This window comes from Oryzias latipes, chromosome 12, assembly GCF_053564925.1.
Source record: "Oryzias latipes strain Hd-rR chromosome 12, Olatipes_Hd-rR_3.1".
In the NCBI taxonomy this organism is placed as follows: Eukaryota; Metazoa; Chordata; class Actinopteri; order Beloniformes; family Adrianichthyidae; genus Oryzias; species Oryzias latipes.
Window position 1 is genome coordinate 21,076,922 of NC_136248.1, and position 20,535 is coordinate 21,097,456.

At 38.7% G+C, this 20,535-nt stretch overlaps 1 protein-coding gene across 4 annotated transcripts in view; it reads left to right on the top strand.

Moving 5' to 3' along the window:
• rgs3a (regulator of G protein signaling 3a) overlaps positions 1-20,535 on the top strand; it is a 322,617-nt gene that overhangs the window by 299,536 nt on the left and 2,546 nt on the right. For 3 of the 4 annotated variants that reach the window (XM_023960529.2, XM_023960531.2, XM_023960530.2), the window contains 3 exons: positions 10,208-10,275; positions 19,023-19,124; positions 20,006-20,067. In XM_023960529.2, coding sequence (XP_023816297.2) covers positions 10,208-10,275; positions 19,023-19,124; positions 20,006-20,067 — 232 coding nt within the window. Of the gene's footprint in view, positions 1-10,207; positions 10,276-14,641; positions 14,797-19,022; positions 19,125-20,005; positions 20,068-20,535 lie in introns of those variants that run through there. The other variant, XM_078956315.1, reaches the window with a different exon arrangement.

Below are 20,535 nucleotides of genomic sequence, written 5' to 3' on the forward strand. Positions count from 1 at the left end.
TTTATTACTCACAATTTTTATTCAGTCTTTAGCAAACTTTTCCAATTTGCAAGATTGGATTTAACTTAGCCCTGCAATGAACTGGTGACCCATCCAGGGTGTCTTCACCCAACAAAACCTGGGATAGGCTCCAGCTACCCCAAAAGGGATTAAGTGGATTTAGAAAATAGATGGATAGTTTAATTTGATTTCAACCTCTTTTTTTATTGCTTACTAGACTTTTTTACACACATTGATAAATAAAAAGGCTTCTATCAAAATAAATCAAACAATCTGATCTGAAACATAATTACTTTAATGTGCTTAAACATTTATAATGTTTCCCCTTCCTTTCTTCTCTTTCTCCAGAATGCAGTCCGTCCCCTCTAATCTGTAATTTAACCAAAATCTCATTTTTTTAAAATTGATAATAAATCCATCTTATCTATTGCAACACTCTACATCTTTAACAGGATGTTACAAATATCATGTCGAATGTGTTACAACATTGATGTCATGATTGCAAACCTCATGTTGCATCAGCACCCCAGTGATGGTGTTCTCTTACATAAATATTGGCATTTTGTGCATTAGGTAAAACTTGGAGGAGTTTTTATTTCTTCTCTTTTAATTTTGCCAGCAGAAGGACCGGAAGGTCACCAGGAAGGCTGTGATTTATGTTAACCAAATGGACTGACTTAACCAGATAAACACACTAAACACATCTAAAAACACAACCTGACTTTTTTTTGTACAGATTTTTTTTTTTGGCATTGCTGTTTTTAATGAATAAAATGGCAGATTTCCCTACTCTTAATTGTAGGCTACTTTTATGTATTGTAGGATACTTTTATGGCTATAAAACTAAACATGCCTTAAGTCAATCCACCTCTGCCAAATGCCTCTGTTATAAGTTAAAAAGAGGAAGTGAAGAATAAAGATTTTCTTTTCCAACCTTTTAGAAAAAATACATCCCCTGCAAATCAATGTGACTGTTTTAAATTTTGGCCACAATTTCACTTGTAGATAATGGTGAATTGTTAGGCCTTATAGAAAATCAGTACAAAAGCTTTGGATATATAACCTTGATGCTGGGGCATCATGAAATTCTAAGAAGTAAACGCTTGCAGGTTATAAAATGTCAATAGGATACTAATAGGTTGCTTAGTTCCGGGGCTGACTAACCTGACAGCTTTTCAGAGTATTTCAGAGAAGTGACGTTACAGGAGAACTTTTTCATAAACATCCTGTTATATGGGAAGTACTTACGCAGGATGCAGCCGTCTTTGTGGAGGTGCTGAATAACAGGAGGCAGGGACGCATGGTCAGGCTGTGTTTTTTTTTCTTTTTTTTTTCTCCGGATAAAAATCACACGTCCTGTCTGACATGTACATTTGCTAAGAATACATACAGATTTTTAATTTGTTGAAGGAAGAATAAAAGATTTTTTTTCTTTTTCTGTCACAGGTTTAAAATATGTTTAAAATAATGTTTCAAGTTGTAAATTAACTGCAAAGTTAAATTAATTATTACAATAAAGAGTTAGGCTTTTAATAACAAGGACATTAAATTAAATTAAATTAAAACTGTCTTTAAAAAAGATAAAAATATTTATTATTATTCCAAAGATGTATTACACAATCCAGTTTTTTTAGTGTGTGATTGACATCTTCTATCAATAACATTCCCGGCTATGAGTTTATTTTAGTCTTCCATTTGTAAGGGAAGCTGAACAAATATTCCCTGTGACATTTGAAACAATGAAAAGTGAAAAAACTTGGCACTCTATGGAGTTATGCAATCACTCATGAAAGAAAATACAGAGGCAAAACACATCAGAAATGCGTTTTTAAAGGTTTTGATATCTAACATCCTGGAAAAAGACCTGTGGGAAATAGAAGACAAAAAAAAGAAACTCCAAAGGGGTCATCTTCAAGAGTTCACTTTCAGTTTTTTCCCCCACCAAGTAGTTTAGTGAATTTTTCCCATGTCTGTAAAAATTGTTTTTGATCTGTTTCTGCAATTTTTCTGGCCCTTCTAAATTGTTCATTGTTCCTGGAAAAGCCCTTGAATAGTTGTCCTTCTTTTTTGTAGCGCAGACAAAAAGAAGTCCGTACCCTTTGAACAGTGAAAAACTGCTTTTAGTCATTACCCGTGTCCTGCTTTTAGCTGGATATTTTAAAGAAAATCTAGTATGCTGATAGATTAGAGTTATTTATTGAACTTTCAACGAGCAGAGCCAAAATGAACTGAAAGTTAACAAAATCTTATTTTGGTTTTCCATCATTGATGCTATTTCCTGCTGAGGCCACTTGTTTCCACAGCCCACATGGTTTTCATTTACCAAGTTAAAAATGTGGGTAAAAATAGTTTTTTTTTCCAATTGAACTTGGAAAAGCTCTGCTTTAGATTTGAAAGGAAGCTCTGGTTTCTTAGGATTACCATGGCTATGAAATAATAGATTATTTTTTATTATAGGATGTTTGCACATTAGAATAATAAAATGTCTGTTGAATTTAACTCCACATTATGTTACATAATCAGTAACATTTGTTACATATCAAAAAATGTCCCTTTTTTGTGAGAGAATACTGCAAATTGGTTATGAAAATTTGTTTACAAAAATGCAACATGCATATACAAACATTACAGATGCTGCACCAGTCAGCTGGTCCAAGTCCAACCAGACTTTGTGTCCTTAAATAATGGTCTTTGTTTGAACAAGCAATGAAGTGAAAACTGGTCTTCCAAACAAATTGAGTTTTAGTACTCTTCCAGATTTACCACAATTTGAACACAGATAGACTTTCCATAGAACCAAAAGGGGAAAAGGTGAAGAAAAGAAAATCAGAAATGCAATTTTAGGAAAATAAATTCTTTCAGATAATATAAATCAGGAAATATATACACAATGTCATTTGGACAGAGGTGCGGGCACTAATTGATACATAAAGTTGAGTTATTTTCTAATGCTTGAAAAATGCCTGCTATTGAAACAACAGCTGTAACATGTCTTCAAAAGTGAAGTGTGAAAACAAACCGCATAGAGGTGTAGATTTCTTAAGGCATTTCTTGTCATAATAAACATTTTTGGTCTAACATTCCCTTATGCTACATTTATAGACAAATGTTGTCAATACAATAAACACGTCACTCCAACAACTCTGCTTCTTTTCTACTGTATTTCTAGCTTCTCTTCTACTTTGCATGTTTTTGTGTCTCTGTTGTGATTTTCTTTTCATCCTGTCCCTAAAATGACAGACTGTCTAAATTATAGTATTAATTTGATCTATTTGTCAGGGTCATTGAGTTGCTGGAGCGTATCCAATAACTGTTGGGCAGAGGCGGAGTACATCCTGCAAAGTTTGCTGGTCCATAGCAGAGCCACACAAAGGCAGACAATCACACACACTCACACGACTGAGAGATAATTCAGAGTCACCAATTAATCCATGAAGCATGTTTTTGGACTATGGTTAGAAGCCGAAGTGCCTGGTAAAAAACCCACGCATGCACAGGGAAAACATGCAAACTTCACACAGGACCTAGCTGGGATTTTAACCAGAGCCATCCTGCTAACCACTTGACCAAAGTTTCTAAATACTAGTCCTCAGCATCCAACAACCTGCATGTTTTCCATGTTACCCTCCTCAAACACACCGGATTTGACTAATCATTAAGCTATGCAGGGGCCAGAGAATGATGGTCATTAGAGGCAGGCATGTTAAAGCTGAGACACACAATAAGCATCCAGGCCCTAAGGACTGGAGTTCAGAAACACTGCACAACACCACAATGCCGCCCTCTCTGATGCCCCTGATGAGATTATTAAAGGTAAAAAGGAATTCTGAAATGGTGCAGTTGACTGGAGTTTAATAAAGAGCATTCCATAAACCAGCAATAGGGAGGGCCAGAATAAAGTCAGTTTTTTTGGGTTTACCCACCTTCAAATCAACAACACCCACCTGCACAGCTGACCCTTTAACACCAGAGATGTCGCCGACGACACCTAAATAACTCATGCTCTTTGACATACCGTAACTCTTCGACCGTTTATGCAATGAACGTAAATCAACTGATTCTGATGCGAAAAATAAAATAGCTTTGCATGTTGACAATGTACTGATAACGGTACAAAGCTCCTTTTCTCTGTGACGGAATCAGCGGATTGGCGTTGATTGAATGAGCACCTCACAAAGTGTTGCTTATCAGGCTGCTTTTCTCCGCTTCAGAATCCACTGGAATAACATTAATTGCTGAAACGGTTTAATAGTTATGGAAGTCAAAAGAATGTAGACACTGGAGTTGAAGCCCCAGTGTTTAAGGGTTAATGGTGTATTCACTGCACAACCATTTTTTGTTCCCAGATTTACACAAGTTGATTTTTGGTGTAAAATTGGAGCTTTATGCAATGGAAGTCAACAGGAAATTGGTCCCTGTTGAAGCCAGCCTCCAGTGGTCATTTGAAGAACTGCACCATTTAGGACTCTCTGGTTGGTTGTATATTCTGGACTAGAATATGGGTGTTTTGTCATGATTTGAATTTGTTGTCTTGTTTTTGGTCCCTGTTTCTGTTTCCTGTTTTATTTTGAAAGTCTCCTGTCTTGTCTGTTTTCTTGAGTTTTACTTCCTTTGGTCCCCATCTGCCCTGATCGTGTTCACCTGTGTCTTGTCTGCCCTGTCTGTATATAAGTCTTGTCTCTGCCTTCCTCCTGTGCTGGTCCATTAACTCAGTCTTGGTGTTCATGTCTTGCTGTCAAGTCTCTTGTTCCTCGCCACGCCACAGTGAGTTTTCGTTTGGGTTTTGTCATCCTGCTCTGCAGCGCTTTTGTTTGTTCTTTTTGTGCATTAAAACCCACTAGCCCTGATCCTCATGCCTCCGCCTCTGCGTCTGGGTCCATCCGGCTCTCGAGCCACCCCTCACCATGACATGTTTAGCAAATACGTTGATAATGGATCAACCCAAAACTGTGGAAGCAGTATACTTCCAAACTAATTGGGCTGTTGGTCTGACTTAACATTCATTATAAAGCATGTAAAGAAACAAGGGAATGAAAAACAAGAAGACAGAGGGTTAATAAAGATATAATCAAAGTAAAGGATGGAAAGAACGTATTCATTCATCTTTTACCGTTTTAACCCTTTCAGGGTCACAGGGCTGCCGGAGCCTATCCCGGCAACTTGTGGGCAAAGGCAGGGGACACCCTGGACAGTTCGCCAGTCTGTCGCAGGGCCACAATCACACACCCATTCACTCTCACACCTAGGGACAATTTAGAGTTGCCGACTGACCTATGAAGCATGTTTTTGGACGGTGGGAGAAAGCCGGAGACCGCGGAGAAAACCCACGCATGCACGGGGAGAACATGCAAACTCCTTACAGAAAGGTCCCCCATTGATGTTCTTTTTCAGCCAGGACTTGAACCGGGGGCCTTCTTGCTGTGAGGCAAGAGCACTAACCACTGCAGCGCTAACCACTGCACCACCGTGCAGCCCTGGACAGAACTTATAATCATTAGTGTTGCACTAACGAACAAATAGTTATATGAATCTTCTAAAGACAGCTTATAAACCTTCTGGACCCTGCCAACACAGACCTTAAACTGCATAAATGAATGTTTTTTTTTTGTGATTGGAAAGAACTTATAATCACAAAAACAGATTCATTTATGCAGTTTAAGGTCTGTGTTGGCAGGGTCCAGAAGGTTTATAAGCTGTGTTTAGAAGATTCATCCAACTATTTGTTTGTTAGTGCAATACAGTAAAAGAATGTCAAGTTTTTTTGAAATTAACCAAAAATAGACCATGACATAAAAAAACAGCTTAAACTAGCCCAAATAAGTCTTCTTGTGGTTACTTTGACATCAAACTGATTTCTGTCAGCTTCCAAACAGGTCAAGCTGTCACAAATGTTAAGGCTTGTGTGGCTCTCACATGCAGTCGATCAGACTCTTTTATCTGCTGATCTGCACAGCTGTCCTGCAACCTTTAACACTGTGTCAACATCTGCACCTCAAGCCTCAGGAGTTTGGATTACCGTTTGGTCTTTGGCAGATTCTCTTCTCTTTTACTGTCTGCAGCCATGCATGCAAAGCACACAGACTTACACGTAAAACTGTATTTTTAGGACAGGCTCAAAGATTTCATGCTTCACTGACCAGTTCTATTCTGTGTGGGTGTATGTGAGTATAGTGTGGCTATTTTTTGTCTGCTTGGGGCCAGGGGGGAATGATTGGTGGAGAGATGATTGGAAAATTTTGATATTATTTAAGATATTGATTTAGCATTTTTTTTGTTTGTTACTTTTCTTTAATATGGCAGAGAGGAGTTTAAAAAAAAAATAGCATCGAACCAAAAACTTGCAGCCTTACAACGATTCAACCCAGAAATATATCTTTAAAAAGCAGCACAGGGGAACTTCAAAGTAAGTGAGCCATTGGAAGCTTTTTATATTTGCGGAGTGTGACCTCAAAACCGTTGTCAAACATCTGTTTTTCAAAAATCTGTTTTTCATAAGATTTCTTAAAAAATATGGAAATAGTTGCCACTGTTTTCGGCACTGTTTAAGAAACAGAACCATTAAACTTGACCTTTGAATCATAGGCAAATATTAAATTCATTATCAATGTGTACACTTCCTATTTTATGAACTATATACGAACTTTTATTCTGCAAAAGAAAATTTGTTTAAAATGTCGTAGTGAAGCTAAATTAGACTTCTGAAACAACCTGAATGGCATGAAATACTATTAATGCTTACAGAACATAGCGTAAGATTTTATATAATTGCTCATTTGGTAAATAATTGCTACATTTTAGGCAATTTTGGATCTGAAGTGGTTTGATGCATATTTGCATTAATAGGGATTAAGGGGTAAAGCTCAAACATCTCAGACGAGCACAGTCGCTTAGCTGCTTGGTTTGCTGCAAAACTCCTTTTCTCTGAAAGTCCCTTTGTTAGGTGTGAAAACTCACCTGAACTCTAAGGAGGTCCTACAAGTAAATCACATGCCACCTAAAATCATATTTCTAGTTTGCATGCAAGTGAACCCTGGTGCCGTTTACAACAATCTGAATGCAGAAAAATGCTCTGAGGCATCAATGCAACAGAGGCGGAAAAAAAGAGTACCGGTAAGTATTGTAAGCTTAGAGTAAACTGTGAAAAAGCTCTTAACTTCAATCTGAAGAAGGCCTAATAAAGGAAATTAGGAAAAATTCTTCTTGACAAATATGAGCAGTACAGATTCTTATTAATGTTTGTTAAAGATTTAAGAGCAAGTCTTATTATGAAACACTGCCAAGGAGAGCCCAAATGCAGGAGAAGAAGATTTGGAGCCAGAAACTACATTTATTTAAAAAAAAAAAAAAAAACAGACAAAAATTTGGACAAGAATTTGACAAAACAAAACCTGAAACAAAATTTGATATAAGGCATAAGCTGATTTTCAGACATGACATTGATTCTGACTGATGTCCTAAGTCAAATGTTGGTCTTGTTGTCATTAAGATATTATTGCACGATTGGTTAAAATATTTAAAGTGACAACATATTGATTCCAAAGATGGAAAGGATCTGTTTTGATCCACTTTTATTGTTTAGTTTGAATAAGGGATTGTTTTGATGAACAGCCGGGATAGGTGGTCACAACTTTTACAACCTTTCTTTAAAAAAAGAAGAACAATGACACGTATTACATAAGAGAGATATAACCTTTAAGTTGTCTGCTAAGAAAAACATCTTTTACATTTTGGTGCTGTTGTCTTTATCATTGTTTCCCACAGTGCTTAGAGTATTTGGCATCTAACCAGATCTGCGGTGAACTTATGTGAAGCATGAAGTGCCCTGGCTAAAATGACGCCTATTTTTGTACTCCATGTAAAACATATCTTGCAGAATATGAACCAGCATTTACTCTCAATCCTAAAGTAAACGCTACCTACAATCCATAATGCTTCCCCAGGAGTCTAACAATTTAATGCTCAACTTCACACTAAACTTATTTCAATCCAAGCACTAAACTGTGATTTTATCTTGAAGGACCTAAAGTACCATATTTTGTTCCTCGAAATTTCAACAGTTTCAGATCCTAAAATACACTCACTTACTCACACCAACATGAGCTTTACAGCTTGACAGGCTTATGTACCCATAAGCAGCAGCTTTTACCTTGTTTTGTTTTTGGAGCTATATTTAGTCCACATCTACACAACACCTACTCAATGACCTCTCACAGTGATCTGTGATTTGTGTCAGAGTGTGAGGCCTGCATCACTGTACATTTCCTACAATGACAGCTTCAAGGAGTTATGAAAGGGCACGATGGAACTGCTGCAGCCTCTCTGAAATACAGTAGTACTTCAGAGTACTAAAAAGTAGATAAAAGAAATAATTATAATACAAATATGAACGCAGACTTATGAAAAAGGTGTGAGAAATATAAGTTACAAGCTCAAGTTCTAAACAGGACAATGGAGGTTTAAAGATTTTAACTAAATGTTTTTACGCAACATTAGCATTCGACAAGGTCTTATGCTACATTCACATTTGCATGTGTTACACATTTAAGAACTTGGGATGTGCAGTTTCATGAACGCACATTCAGCCCATGTTGTTCACATCACACCAGCACCAGACAAGCAGGAAGCGAAAAGGAGCTTCTTCTTTTGTTTTTCTACTGTTCACTGGCTCATTTCCACCACCAACGGTTGGAGGAGGCTTGGTGCAAAATGTTGAAGCAGTGCAATAGCTCTTTTCCGATATATGAAAGACTTGGTGTCATATAATTCCAGTCGGGCACAAACCTCAATTATTAATTTCTCCTCCATGATTATGTTTACAACTGATGGCACTTCAGTGTTTTGAAAAGGTTGACATCCACATCACCAAATTAGAACCCCAGAAGTCCGTTCAATGAACGCCCGGTTTGCACGTAGAGACCAAGAACGGACTTCAAAACTTGCGTATTAACGAGTGAACGCAGGGGTTTAGAACTCAGAAATCCGAAACACAGGTCTTTGGGCGTTTGCAGATACTTTGTATTCACAACTTGTTGAACCTGTACACATAAAAAAGACTCAAAAACACATGTTTAAACAGATTTTTTCATAAATTAAAAAGCACAAAATATTGTTTTTGCTTATAAGAAAAAAAAATAGGAATCTGCCTTGAGTTAGTTTTTATCCAGGCTTAAATCTGTTGTCAAAATAACACCTTAAAATCATGCATAGATTACATGGTTACAAATTTTGTGAAAATGTTTCACCTTTTATTTTATTGTCTTCAAAAACTCACAAAACTCAGCAGCAGCCTGCTAGATACTTTTGATTTTAATGATAAATTAACGGATTTGTGACAGAAATTATATGTAAAAATGGTAAATCTGTGTAATTTTTGCTTCCAAAGAGTTTCATCTTTGAAAGACGAATTTCCCACAAGCTCAAAACACTTAAAGGAAGTCAGTATTGTCAGCTAAATGTCATTTCCCCTCAGATTTACTGTATTTAATTTTTGGATTAAATTCACTGAGGCTAAAGTGTCTCTGAAACATCACAGCAATTCCCAAAATCATAGTAGGACAATAAAAACAAAAACAAAAAGAAGCTGTCGACATCCTTCTTACTGAAATTTAAGTTGGGTCCCACAAAGGCAGGAACACAGACCATGTGGTATCAGCTGTTACCAGTGAGTTGCTCAGATTCAACAGTGCTCCTGTAACACAATGGGCCATTATTTAAAAAGCACACACACACATACATACAATGGATCAACTTCACGCCATCAGATTAGTGGAGACTGACCCTTTCCCCACCCTGAAGAAACTTGCCTTTGCCTCTGAACCAATCAAAATGGCAGCTTAGCTAAAAGTGTAATGGGAAACTAGAGGTATCAGCTCGACACTTCAAACTTAAGGCACAGCTGGAGGCCAACATAAACAACAGCTGTGGCCACTTACGTTCTTTATTTCCTTACATTGTTTTACGCCGTTACCAAATGCTGAGTTTTCTCGCGCAGGATACAATCACACGCCTCACAGAGCTTTTTGGGACTCACAATGTGGATTGCTACTGTGGGTTAGACATTTTGCATGTTGTTGGAGCCTCCAACTGGATCTCAACTGGACAAACCAAGGATTTACCATCTTGAAAAATTCTTGCATGAGCCTGCGGGTTCCTGTTATAGCGTGGAGGTCAGATGATGCAGTGTGGCCTCTTCTTCCTCTCTCCTCAGCTGAGCGCCGGATCCCCCTGTAGCTGCGAAGTTGGACCTGACAGAACGAAGAAGAAATCCAAGAACCTGTGAGTCACATCTCGTTCTACCTTTAGCCACTTAAGAATATTAAAGCTGTACTTGGAATCCAAACTTTGATATTTTTTCTCAATATTAGCTAACAGAGTGTTAACAGCTTCAATCATTTTAAGTCATAAACATTAGGACAACATATTAGTGTGGAAGATTTCTCCTAACCACAAAAAGGATCAAGATGTCTGCTTTGAAATATATAAATGGTAGTGTGACTTGATCGCAGGTAGGCTGTGGTTTTGATCTGTCAAAAATGTCCAGATACACATACTGAGGATGTGATACCGGTAAATGGTAAGAAAATCAGGCAATAAAGATTTTCATAATGATGTGTTAAATGGTACTGAGATGTATGGCATCATACGTGCCTCACATCCTCAATAGTGTCGAAATAGAAGGAAAGGAAGCTGTTGTTTTGTGCGATTGATGACTTTTAATTTGTCATCTGTTTAGTGTTTATTTCATTACACTGAGTGCAGTTATAGCTGGCGTTTCTGTGGGCCTGTTAGCCCCCTGCACTCTGGCTCAGACAGTGCTTTGTGCTGTTTGGTTAAACACCAGATTAAGGGATTAAAATTCCAAAGCCTTTTCTTTCAAGAGTTGGCACTTGGTTGTCTTTTCATCAACTGCAGCGAATTTAGAACTAAAACTGACATTTGAAGTGATCGCTCTATTTGACACATAAAAACATTTTCATAAAAAATAATTGGTGAAATATTGGTTATTTTATCACTTACCTGAAGGGATATGAAATAAAATTAAATTTTTGAAAAATGTTTGTTCTTGTGTTTGCACCCAGAACAGAAAGCCCTCTAACTAATGTGTGCCTGACTGAATCAGTCATGGTCTCATGTTCCTACTCTTCCCCACAGTGTTTATCAGAGGTCATGACCCAATGCATCTGACTGAGACCAGTAGGTAAACATTCTAGAAAAACTCTATCGAATCAGCCTGTGCAAGTCCTTAACACAGTTTGTCAAAAGCCCCTATCATAATAAAAATATTAGCTTGCACTTCCCGTTATTGTGCAGATGTGGGATGGATCATAGATCTGAATTATTGACTGTATTGTATCTGAAGCAGCTTGGAGCCTTTTTAGACTGCGCTCTGTGCACCTGGAAAGACTGTGTGCCTTTCCAGTTGCAATGGATTTCAGTTTCCACTGTGCCATGTGGACAACACAGATGTGAGTTTGATGAAGGCTGAAGGCAGAGAATAAGTTGTCTTTTGTTGACCTGTCATCACAGGTTAATATATATTGAGGATGACTCAAAGCTTTCATGGCATACGTTGGATTTCATGCAATGTTTAAAGCAGTTTGTGCTATCGTTCTGTTTTTTTTAACCAATTTTCTGGCATTTTCTTTATGCCAATTTGTAAATTAGAAGCTTTTTTATCCCAGAAATGAACAGCCTCTCAACACAATACCCTTCTGTTAAACTGTGAGTCTGAACTTTGGCGCTTGCTGCCAAGCAAGATGGAAATGGAATTATTTCCTCCAGATGAAGGAAGCTGATATGAAACATATTGAGGGAAAAAAGAGCTACGGGAGCTTGACGATGTACATCAGTAAAACTGTACATCAGTGAATGCAAGAAATATGTCTGAGGTGCCGAGATGTAGCCATTTTTAGCATCAAAAATGCACTTCTTGACCTTGTGTTGAACGATTGCTTTATCTATCAGATGTCAGCCTATGGATTTTTACTCCTTTTTTAGCTCCATACTTTGCACCTTTTAGTGCTTGCAAGCAGAAATGAACGAGATTATCATGAATTCCAATTCAGTGACAGTAAAAGACTGATAAATAAAAACATGCAACCCAATAACAGTATCTTTACTCTGAGCCTTAGACTGAAGTCAAATAATCTGTCTAAAACAGTAAACATTTGCTCTGTTAACCCACTTTTTCTGTTCAGCAGAATAAAATTCACCACTATGGAAAGGTGTAACATTTTTATTATGCCTCTGTAACTCTGTGCCATTTTATAAGGTATTAAAAGAAGCAAAAGGTGGACTTTATGAATGGGAGATTGGAATGAATGTGCATATGTGTGACATTTTATCTGTCTGACACTGAGGCTGAGTTTTTTTTTAAAAACAGATAAGTAAACATTTTGTGATAACATTTTAACCATCATAAACTGTGACAGTGGAGATTACTTTCACAGAATAAAAGAAATAAAATAAATAAGGAAAGGCACCAATACAAAATAAATAAATAAATACTGGCACTTCATAAAATAAGGCCCAAAAAAGTTATAATCTGCAACCATTTCACCTGTTAGCTCTCACTTAATGGAGCTGTTACTTACTTAATTTTGAGATATCAATACCAAAAGGGCAACTGAAGAACAGATGTTGTCAAAAGATGATCACAAAGTCACATCAAATCTCTTCTGATAGAGCAACACTTTATCCCTTCAGGCTTAAAATCAAAGGTAAATGGAGCCATTGCAACACTCTGTGTGACCACTAGGTGGCCTGTCAAAAACAAGAAACTCGGCTTCACACCAATGACTATTGGGTCCAACTCTTGATAAATTTGATGACCAACATAGCTGATTTTGATTTAGATTCCAAATCAAAATTGCAGTAAGATGGGGGCATTTCTGATTAGAGTGGATGTGACTGTCCAAATGGGAGCTCTAAAACTGCCTCTGTGGGCATGTTTCAACATTGTTTCTCCTGCAGTCACCCAATTTAATGAAGAAAGAGCTTTAACTGTTCAAAATATAGACAACCACAGAGTTGAAAAAAAACGGCCCTCTTACTAGCTCAACCAGCCAATAGGTCATGTGATCACAGCCTTCTTCTATTTCTCATACAATCTATTGAAGTCCAGATCGCCTCACAAATTCTAAATCGCTGAAATGTATTGCTCATAGGTCCTGCTTGTATTTATAGTCCCCAAAAAAATATTGCAGCTTGCAAGAACCCTTTGTCTTCTGGCTCATCCTTCATTGCTGTTAAGAGGCAAATGGTATGTTTGTGGCCTATGTAACACCCCACCCCAGTCACACATCTGGATTCCAAAAAAAGACAAACAAAAAAAAGCAAAGATTTTCACTATGAAAGGACAAACTAGGGAGGCAGATTCACACCTTCCTGGAAACAATGTGAATCCACAAAAAGGATCAATCTGTATGTGAAAGATGTATATTCACTGGTAGTTAATGCTAACTGACAGTGATGCAGAAGGACGGGGGGTCGGGGTATTGCCAGAAGAGGTCTGATCTGCTAAAGATCTAACGCAACTTACAGGACTGATAGTATCTACTGCTAACGTCTAGGTGCTAGATATCACAGAGCACCTTCACAGGTCTAAGCCAGTCTGCGCTGCTTTTGGAACCTGAGACAGATCCACAGCCAGTAAGGAAAGAATGTCATAAAAATAGTCAAATACTGCATCAACACTCAATGAACCAAACCTTCTATTCATGCTTTCTATTGTCTCAACTATTTATTGTGCCCGACTTCCCGAGTATTCATTCCCTCCCCCTCTATTTCTTTTTTTTTGCCAACTTTGTTTTCCCCTCTTCTATGCTTTTCACCACATCTTTATGCACATTCCTGTGTTTAGACTTCTGGATCCGGCACAGCTGTCTTCCTGGGATTGTGTGAATGATTCTTGCCTCCGCCTTTTTTCATCGCCACCCATTTTTTTGAGTCAGTCCAGGTGTTCGGAAACAAGTAGGCATGAAGCCATGATGAGTCTACACCTCATTGATTTTACTGAGCTGACATATGGGGAAGTGTCAGTTTAATTTTAGGTCAAATATCTCCACATTTGCTTAAATCATGCTCTTTTTCATTTTTTTTTTTAAAGTAAACACATATTTAGAAGCCAATGTGTTTATTGATCAGATCTATTATTCTTATCCGCTTGAAATACATGTTTAGGTCTAAGTTAGACATAAAGTAGGCCTACCTGCCAAAACAGGAAGCCTTATTTTGACTGCCTGGGGAAATGCAGGACCTTTTGTGAAAGCTGGCTGAAGTGAATGACTGCTATGCAGACGAGTGGGCTGGGATTTTGTTATGGAATGAAGTGGGTGTGAAGTGCTTGAAACTACAGCTCTGACAGCTTTCAGTAGTCCACCATAAACAAAATAAACAAAATACATTTACTAAAGTAATTAATAGTAATCAAGTGAATTAGAAAAGTGTAAATTAGAAAGGTTGTTTTCATTCTCGCAAGCGTTTTTGCTGTAATAGACAGGAATTATTCCGTTATTTTAGTTTTTGCTTTGTTGCTGTAAAAGCAACACATCCAGTGAACGTGATCCCTTTTTTATCTGAATTATCTGTGAAAAGGATCCACCCTCTCCAGACCCCCTGGACTATAAAAAGCTCGTGCAGAGCCTCTTGGGGGTTAGAGGAATGCGATTGCTAAACAAGCCCTCGGGTCCTGACCACTACCATCCTTGACACACGCTTACATGCAGCACTTGCTGTGTTCATGCCAGCACCCATGCTACCCACTATGGTTGATTTCTCGGAGAAATACCTGGAAAGGTAAGAGCGAGAGAAGGTTTTTAGACCAAAAAGAAAGAAGGTTGTGGGCGATGTTTTGAAGCTTTGGAGGAATCCTTGCTCCTCAGTTTTGGCTAACTTTGGATGTCATTTCAACACTGAGAGAGGGTTGCATGCTGAAACTATCTCCAGGACGAAGTCTTGGCTTTATACCTGAAGCTGTCCCTTTTTCTTGTTATACCCAGCCTGGATTACAGGAATAGTATTGCCCATGTGGTCTTTGTGGCTAGGAAGGTGAGTTAGCTCAACGTACAGAGCTCCTATTTTTGTCTTGATTGTCAGAGACTGTGACTGTAATGGCTTGATATTTATGGCCAAAATTTAGGGCAATTCCTTTTTTCGTTGTTCTTCTAGGAATAGGAACACTCCTGAGTGACTCTCCTGGCTTTCTAGATTTTTCTTTCACTTGGCTATCATGCAATGGAAAAGATGATCAGTTTAGTCTGTGTGGACGGCTAAGCACAAATGCCTTGGGACTTTTTTTGTGTCATTTTCACAGAGTCAAAGCTGTTTATTTAAAGAGATACAGACACAGTTATTCTAAACATGACCTTGAATACTTTTACAGACTCAAATACACAAACAGACTCACACTCTGGCACAGTTAGTTGTGTTTTGTGTCCTGTTTTCACCTCAAAACGTGATTTCCTCTCAATAGAGTTTGTAGCATGCTTGCCCAGCTTTGGTCACCATGATGGACAACAAACTCCTGTGATAAATAGATACAAGGGATGAAATGAAACAATGGAGCTACATTGCACATGAACGGTGCACTGGGATCTGCTTTATGTCTGCATGCACCCCCCACCTCCCCCATTGCAGCCTTTCCCTGAGAGTACGGCCCAGTTTTCAGAACACCAGGAATAGCCAAAGGGGTGCTATTAGTGCGGCTAATGTGAGCCAGGAGAAGAGGGAATAAAGAGTATGGGAAGCTTCAGATAATTGCAGAGCGAAAGAGCCTCTTGGTTCCTCGTTCGGGCATGTAAAGGGCTCAGTCAGGTGTGTGTTCTCTGCACCACAGACACCGACTTACCTCCTGAAGCGTGTTGAGCAGCGGAGCAGAAAGGTCTTACTTGTAGCTGCAGATCAAAGATCACCTTAATTTGATAATCGTTGACAGAGCATGTGTTGGCCTCTTAGCGGATCAAGTTAAGTACAGGTGGAAGCTGGGTGTATTAAATCAAATGGAGGCTGATACATGGATAATTGTATTAAAACAGGCAGAAAGTGGGGAGATGCAGTGAAGTGGAAGAACTTGACAAAGTTAATCAGAGTGTGAAAGGAAGAAAAGCTAAAGGACAGAGCTGCACAAAACCATTGTTGAATCAAGAACTGATGAAAAATTGTGGTCAAAAATAGCAGGTCTCCTTGGACTGACAACTGTTGCACACCTTTGTTCAACGCTTCTTTTCAAAGCTGGAAAACACCCCTAAATTCAGTTGAGCTATTCCAATGCGAGGCCAAACCAAGCAACCTCGGGCTCTGTGGATTAGACACATTTGAAAGAATTCTGGAAAACAGTAAATCTCTTTAGACATCTGAACGAGCCAGAGTGAGATCTGGAAGCAGGAAGGCAAAAATATATAAATAAAAACTTTTCTTCCTCCTAAAAGTTAAAATGACCCACTTGAGAGAAGGTAGCAACCCCGTGATTGATTTTGACATTCCAAATTCTCAACACAGTTTGCCAAACTGTAAAGGTTGTATGCTGTGAGATTTCATCAGTCAGCGTTGTACTTCTTACAGGCCTCAGTAAGCTTTTCCAAAAAAAGGAAGGGGTTAACAGTTTTCAATTAATTTTTGCTAGTAAGATACAAGTTGCTGATTTTGCAGCAATCGGATAAGTATTTACAAGGGATGCCACAATTCTCAATTCAAAAACTGTAAGTTACACCATTGAATCGAATTTGCATCCCTACAATATACATTTGCATATGTTTACGTTGAAAATGTTAAACATATTTGTTGAGCTAAATTTAATATATTTAATCATATTTTACTATATTTCACTAGGTTAGTGCAAGTCAACTGAAGGTTGTTGCTCATTAGCAAATTAAAAAAACAATTTTTCTGAATTTTTTTGTAAAAAAAAGACTGTGACCTAAAAATCAAAGGGTTTGTTTTCAAATTTTGGGGAAAATGAATTGTCGTATCCTTAGTATAGAGGACATGGGATAACCAAAAAACTGTTTTATTTGTGCGCCATCAAATCAAATTGGATATTTTAATAAGTCTTACCTTACTACTCAGCAGTCTATCTTGGATGTGTTGACCTACTGGAGGCCTCTGTACATACATTTGCTTTTAAACATGATGTCTTCCCTGCCCTGTGTCTCAAAATTAGTATGAACGATAAACTGGTATTTGCAGTTGACTCTCATGACCACACGGTGGCAGGAGAGAAACATACAGTTGTCCGTGGATGTTGTTATGACTTCCCTGTCACATCATTTCCACATGGGCTTAGCTTGTGTTAAACCTCACATAAATAAGACATCTTTTGTCGGGCCAAGCGCATACTTTCCGGTCCTTATAAAACGCGATCGTCTGTTATACTCACATGCTCCGCCTAAACACAAGCGTCTTTTAGTCATTATAATTGCCTAAAGTGGAATCTAAAATTAGAATTATCTAATAAATCCTATTTTAGTGTTTAAGATGAGAGTTTTTATGAACCTTGGGACTTGCGAGTATGTGCTATTCTCAGGATTGCTGCATTAGAGCGCCCTGTTATTATTTTGTCTGCACCAAAGGCCTCCATTCTGCTTAGTACTGAAGCATCTAGATTTGAGGCTCTTCATGCAGGGCTGCAGTTTTATTTAAATCAATGGATGAGTCATCTGACTGGGTGGAGAGGTTTTGATATTCCAAGAATAGAAGAACTCCATTCCATTACCTGGAGGTGATTTTTGCTCCTCGTATGGCTTAGTGCATCATTTTACAATAAACTCTAAATGAGTATTAACGTTGGGCTCTTCTTCTCTGGTGGCTTAAGGACATAAATTAGGAAATGCATGCAAATGACAACACTTCTGTTCCCAAAACCCCCAGCTTGTCAGAAAGGAACATTTGACTAATTCAGATTTGAAAAGAACTGGTTTCTGTTCCCGTAGTGAGTTTTGCAGATGCAGATTTAAGCTCCAACAGTTTATCTTTGGCATAACAGTTCAAATTAAGCAAGGATGAGTTGGCATGAGGTAGTCCTTGAATTGTCTTCTTTTTTTTGGCAGGTGTGCAATATTTCTGCTATTCTGCAGTTTGAGCCTCCTGTGATACACGGATGAGTGATAAGTGACTATAACTGGAAAGCTTGTTTCTTAATTTGGGTTGTACATTCTCTCCTGAGGCCCGTGGGTTTAGCAGTGGGACATGTTGTAGTGATTAGGCCCATCCAGCCCACAACGCTGCGCCGCATTATTAGCGGGCCAGTCAATCCGCAGTGGAAATCAAAAGCAGGGACTCAGGAAATGGGTGTTGAGTGAGGTCACATCCCAATGAGGCAGCACGTGCTGCAGGTCATGAAAAGTCAGGACACCTACCTAGGGATTGTGGGAATGTGCAGGATCCTGGAGGAGCCCATCATTGGTGCGTTACAATGTGTGGCTCTTAATACAGCACAGCTCAATAGAGCTCTGCACGAGACAGGTGAGGTGGTTGATTAGGGAGAATTTGAACGCTGATTCTGAAGTTGAAGCTGCAGGAGAGTGGAGGAACAAGCATGTTGCCTTTGCCCTGGGTCAGCTCCCTCTCAGCAACCTCTGTAGGCACATTGAGGACGGCGTGATGAAACCGAAGAGTGAGGACTGAGTCTCTCCCCTCCTTCTTTGCAAGATTTGTTCAGTCCCTGCCAAGGAACCTGCCAGGGACACTTCTGCAGGAAAGACTGAGAGACATTAGATTGACAAGATAGTGATAAAAGCCTGATTCGTACTTCTGGAAAACTCTAGAATGTAATCATGTTTGCATTTCCCTTTTTTGGCATTTATTGGTTTCACTCCATATGGATTTATTGTGCTGAAAAACCTCGTTGGAGATAATTTCCTGGGATTGCATCACTTCTGGAATCTGGATCCCCAGTCTTAACTTTTTTCTTTCCTGTCTTTTTTTGTTTTCTCTCTTTACCATCATTCCCAAACTTTCCCCACCCTTTGCTTACCTATCCCTTTCCCCTTCCTGCTTTTCTTTTTGTCTGCCGTTCCTTTACTCAGGGCCAAAGACATGAAGAACCGGCTGGCTTTCCTGCGAAGGAGGAATGAGTCCCCAGGAAGCACTCCTGCCAACAAGTTAGACAAATCCATGAAGTCAGTCAAGTAAGTCGCCACTTCCTGGCTGTTAGTGCAAGTGGGCGTGAGTGTGAGATGGTTTTTTGGATCCTAACCTGTGTTGGAGAACAGAAGATGTGGGCAGATGGAGCGATGGAAGTGTGTTGTGTAGCTTTTATAAAACTGATGGGTTGAGTTGGAATTCATCGCTTTAGGTGGTTCTATTTTATGGATTCCTTTATAAAAAAATAAAGTCAATATATCAAAATGATGCTTAGAATTTCAAACTACTTTTTGAAAAAGATAAAACGAATTTCTGTTCATAAATTAAATGTATATCGAAATGTGCTTGTACGATAAGCTAAAAACAATAATTTCATTATTTTTGTATTTTTTTTTGTGATTTAGAGAAATGAAAAAAAAACTACAGCATTTAAAATGAATTGACTTTTTTCACTCTTCAAAATATAATGTTAATAATATTAATAATACCAAATTGTCAATAAAACCAAAACTGAAAAAAATGACATTACAAAGTTTGATTAAAAGGTTAAAGCTGTTCATTATAGGAACAGGAGGCGCCAGACAGACACTCACTGGTGGTGGTGGGAGGTCCCAAGACCGCCCACCACATCCTGGTTGGGCATCTGAAGCTCCTCCCTCCACCGCCTTCCAATTCACATTGAGGGGCTAAATAAAAACCAATCCCCCCATCAGACAGAAGCAGAAGGACTCAGTGCTCTGCCAGTCATTCATGAGGCAGAGCTGAGTGTGTCTGGCAGTAGTGGAGGGAAACAGCAGAGAGGGATCCTCTACTTCCAGATTTCCACTCATCTGCTAGGCATAGACCAAGTCCTGCGAATGGGTCACACAATGAAAAACCTGGCTGAAATGGGCTTGTTGAAGAACCGCTCTGCTTTCATCTGCAGGCCCACCCCAGAGGAAGCACTAAAATGGGGAGACTCACTTGACAAACTGCTGGCACACAAATGTAAGTTTCTTTGATTTAATCCATCCTTTTTTTTTGATCATCTTTTAAAAAAAAAAGAAGAAAAAAATATAGAGATGGAAGGTTGGAACACAGAAGCTGTAGTAACAGGGATTGCACATGTTGTAAGTAGGCACATTTCCATAATCCTCACAAAGTCTGGAGGACAGGGTGAAGCTGTAATTGTGTGGCTTCTGAGTGTATTTTCAAATCCATCCAGATTCCAATTTTAAGAACAAAAAAAAAAAAACGGGGATACAGATCCAGCGCCACATCTGTTTCTTATTCAGCCTCCTTGACCGCTTTGCTCCCTGTTTTCTCATTTCCTTTCCTGCACCTCTTACCTCACTCCTGTTTTTTTTTTTGTATCTATATCAGAGTGAGGTAAGAGATGACGGCCACAGGGCTCTGCTGTTTCAGCGTGGGTGATTCATGGGAACGGAAAGGTGCAGACAGGAGCCTTGTGTGGGC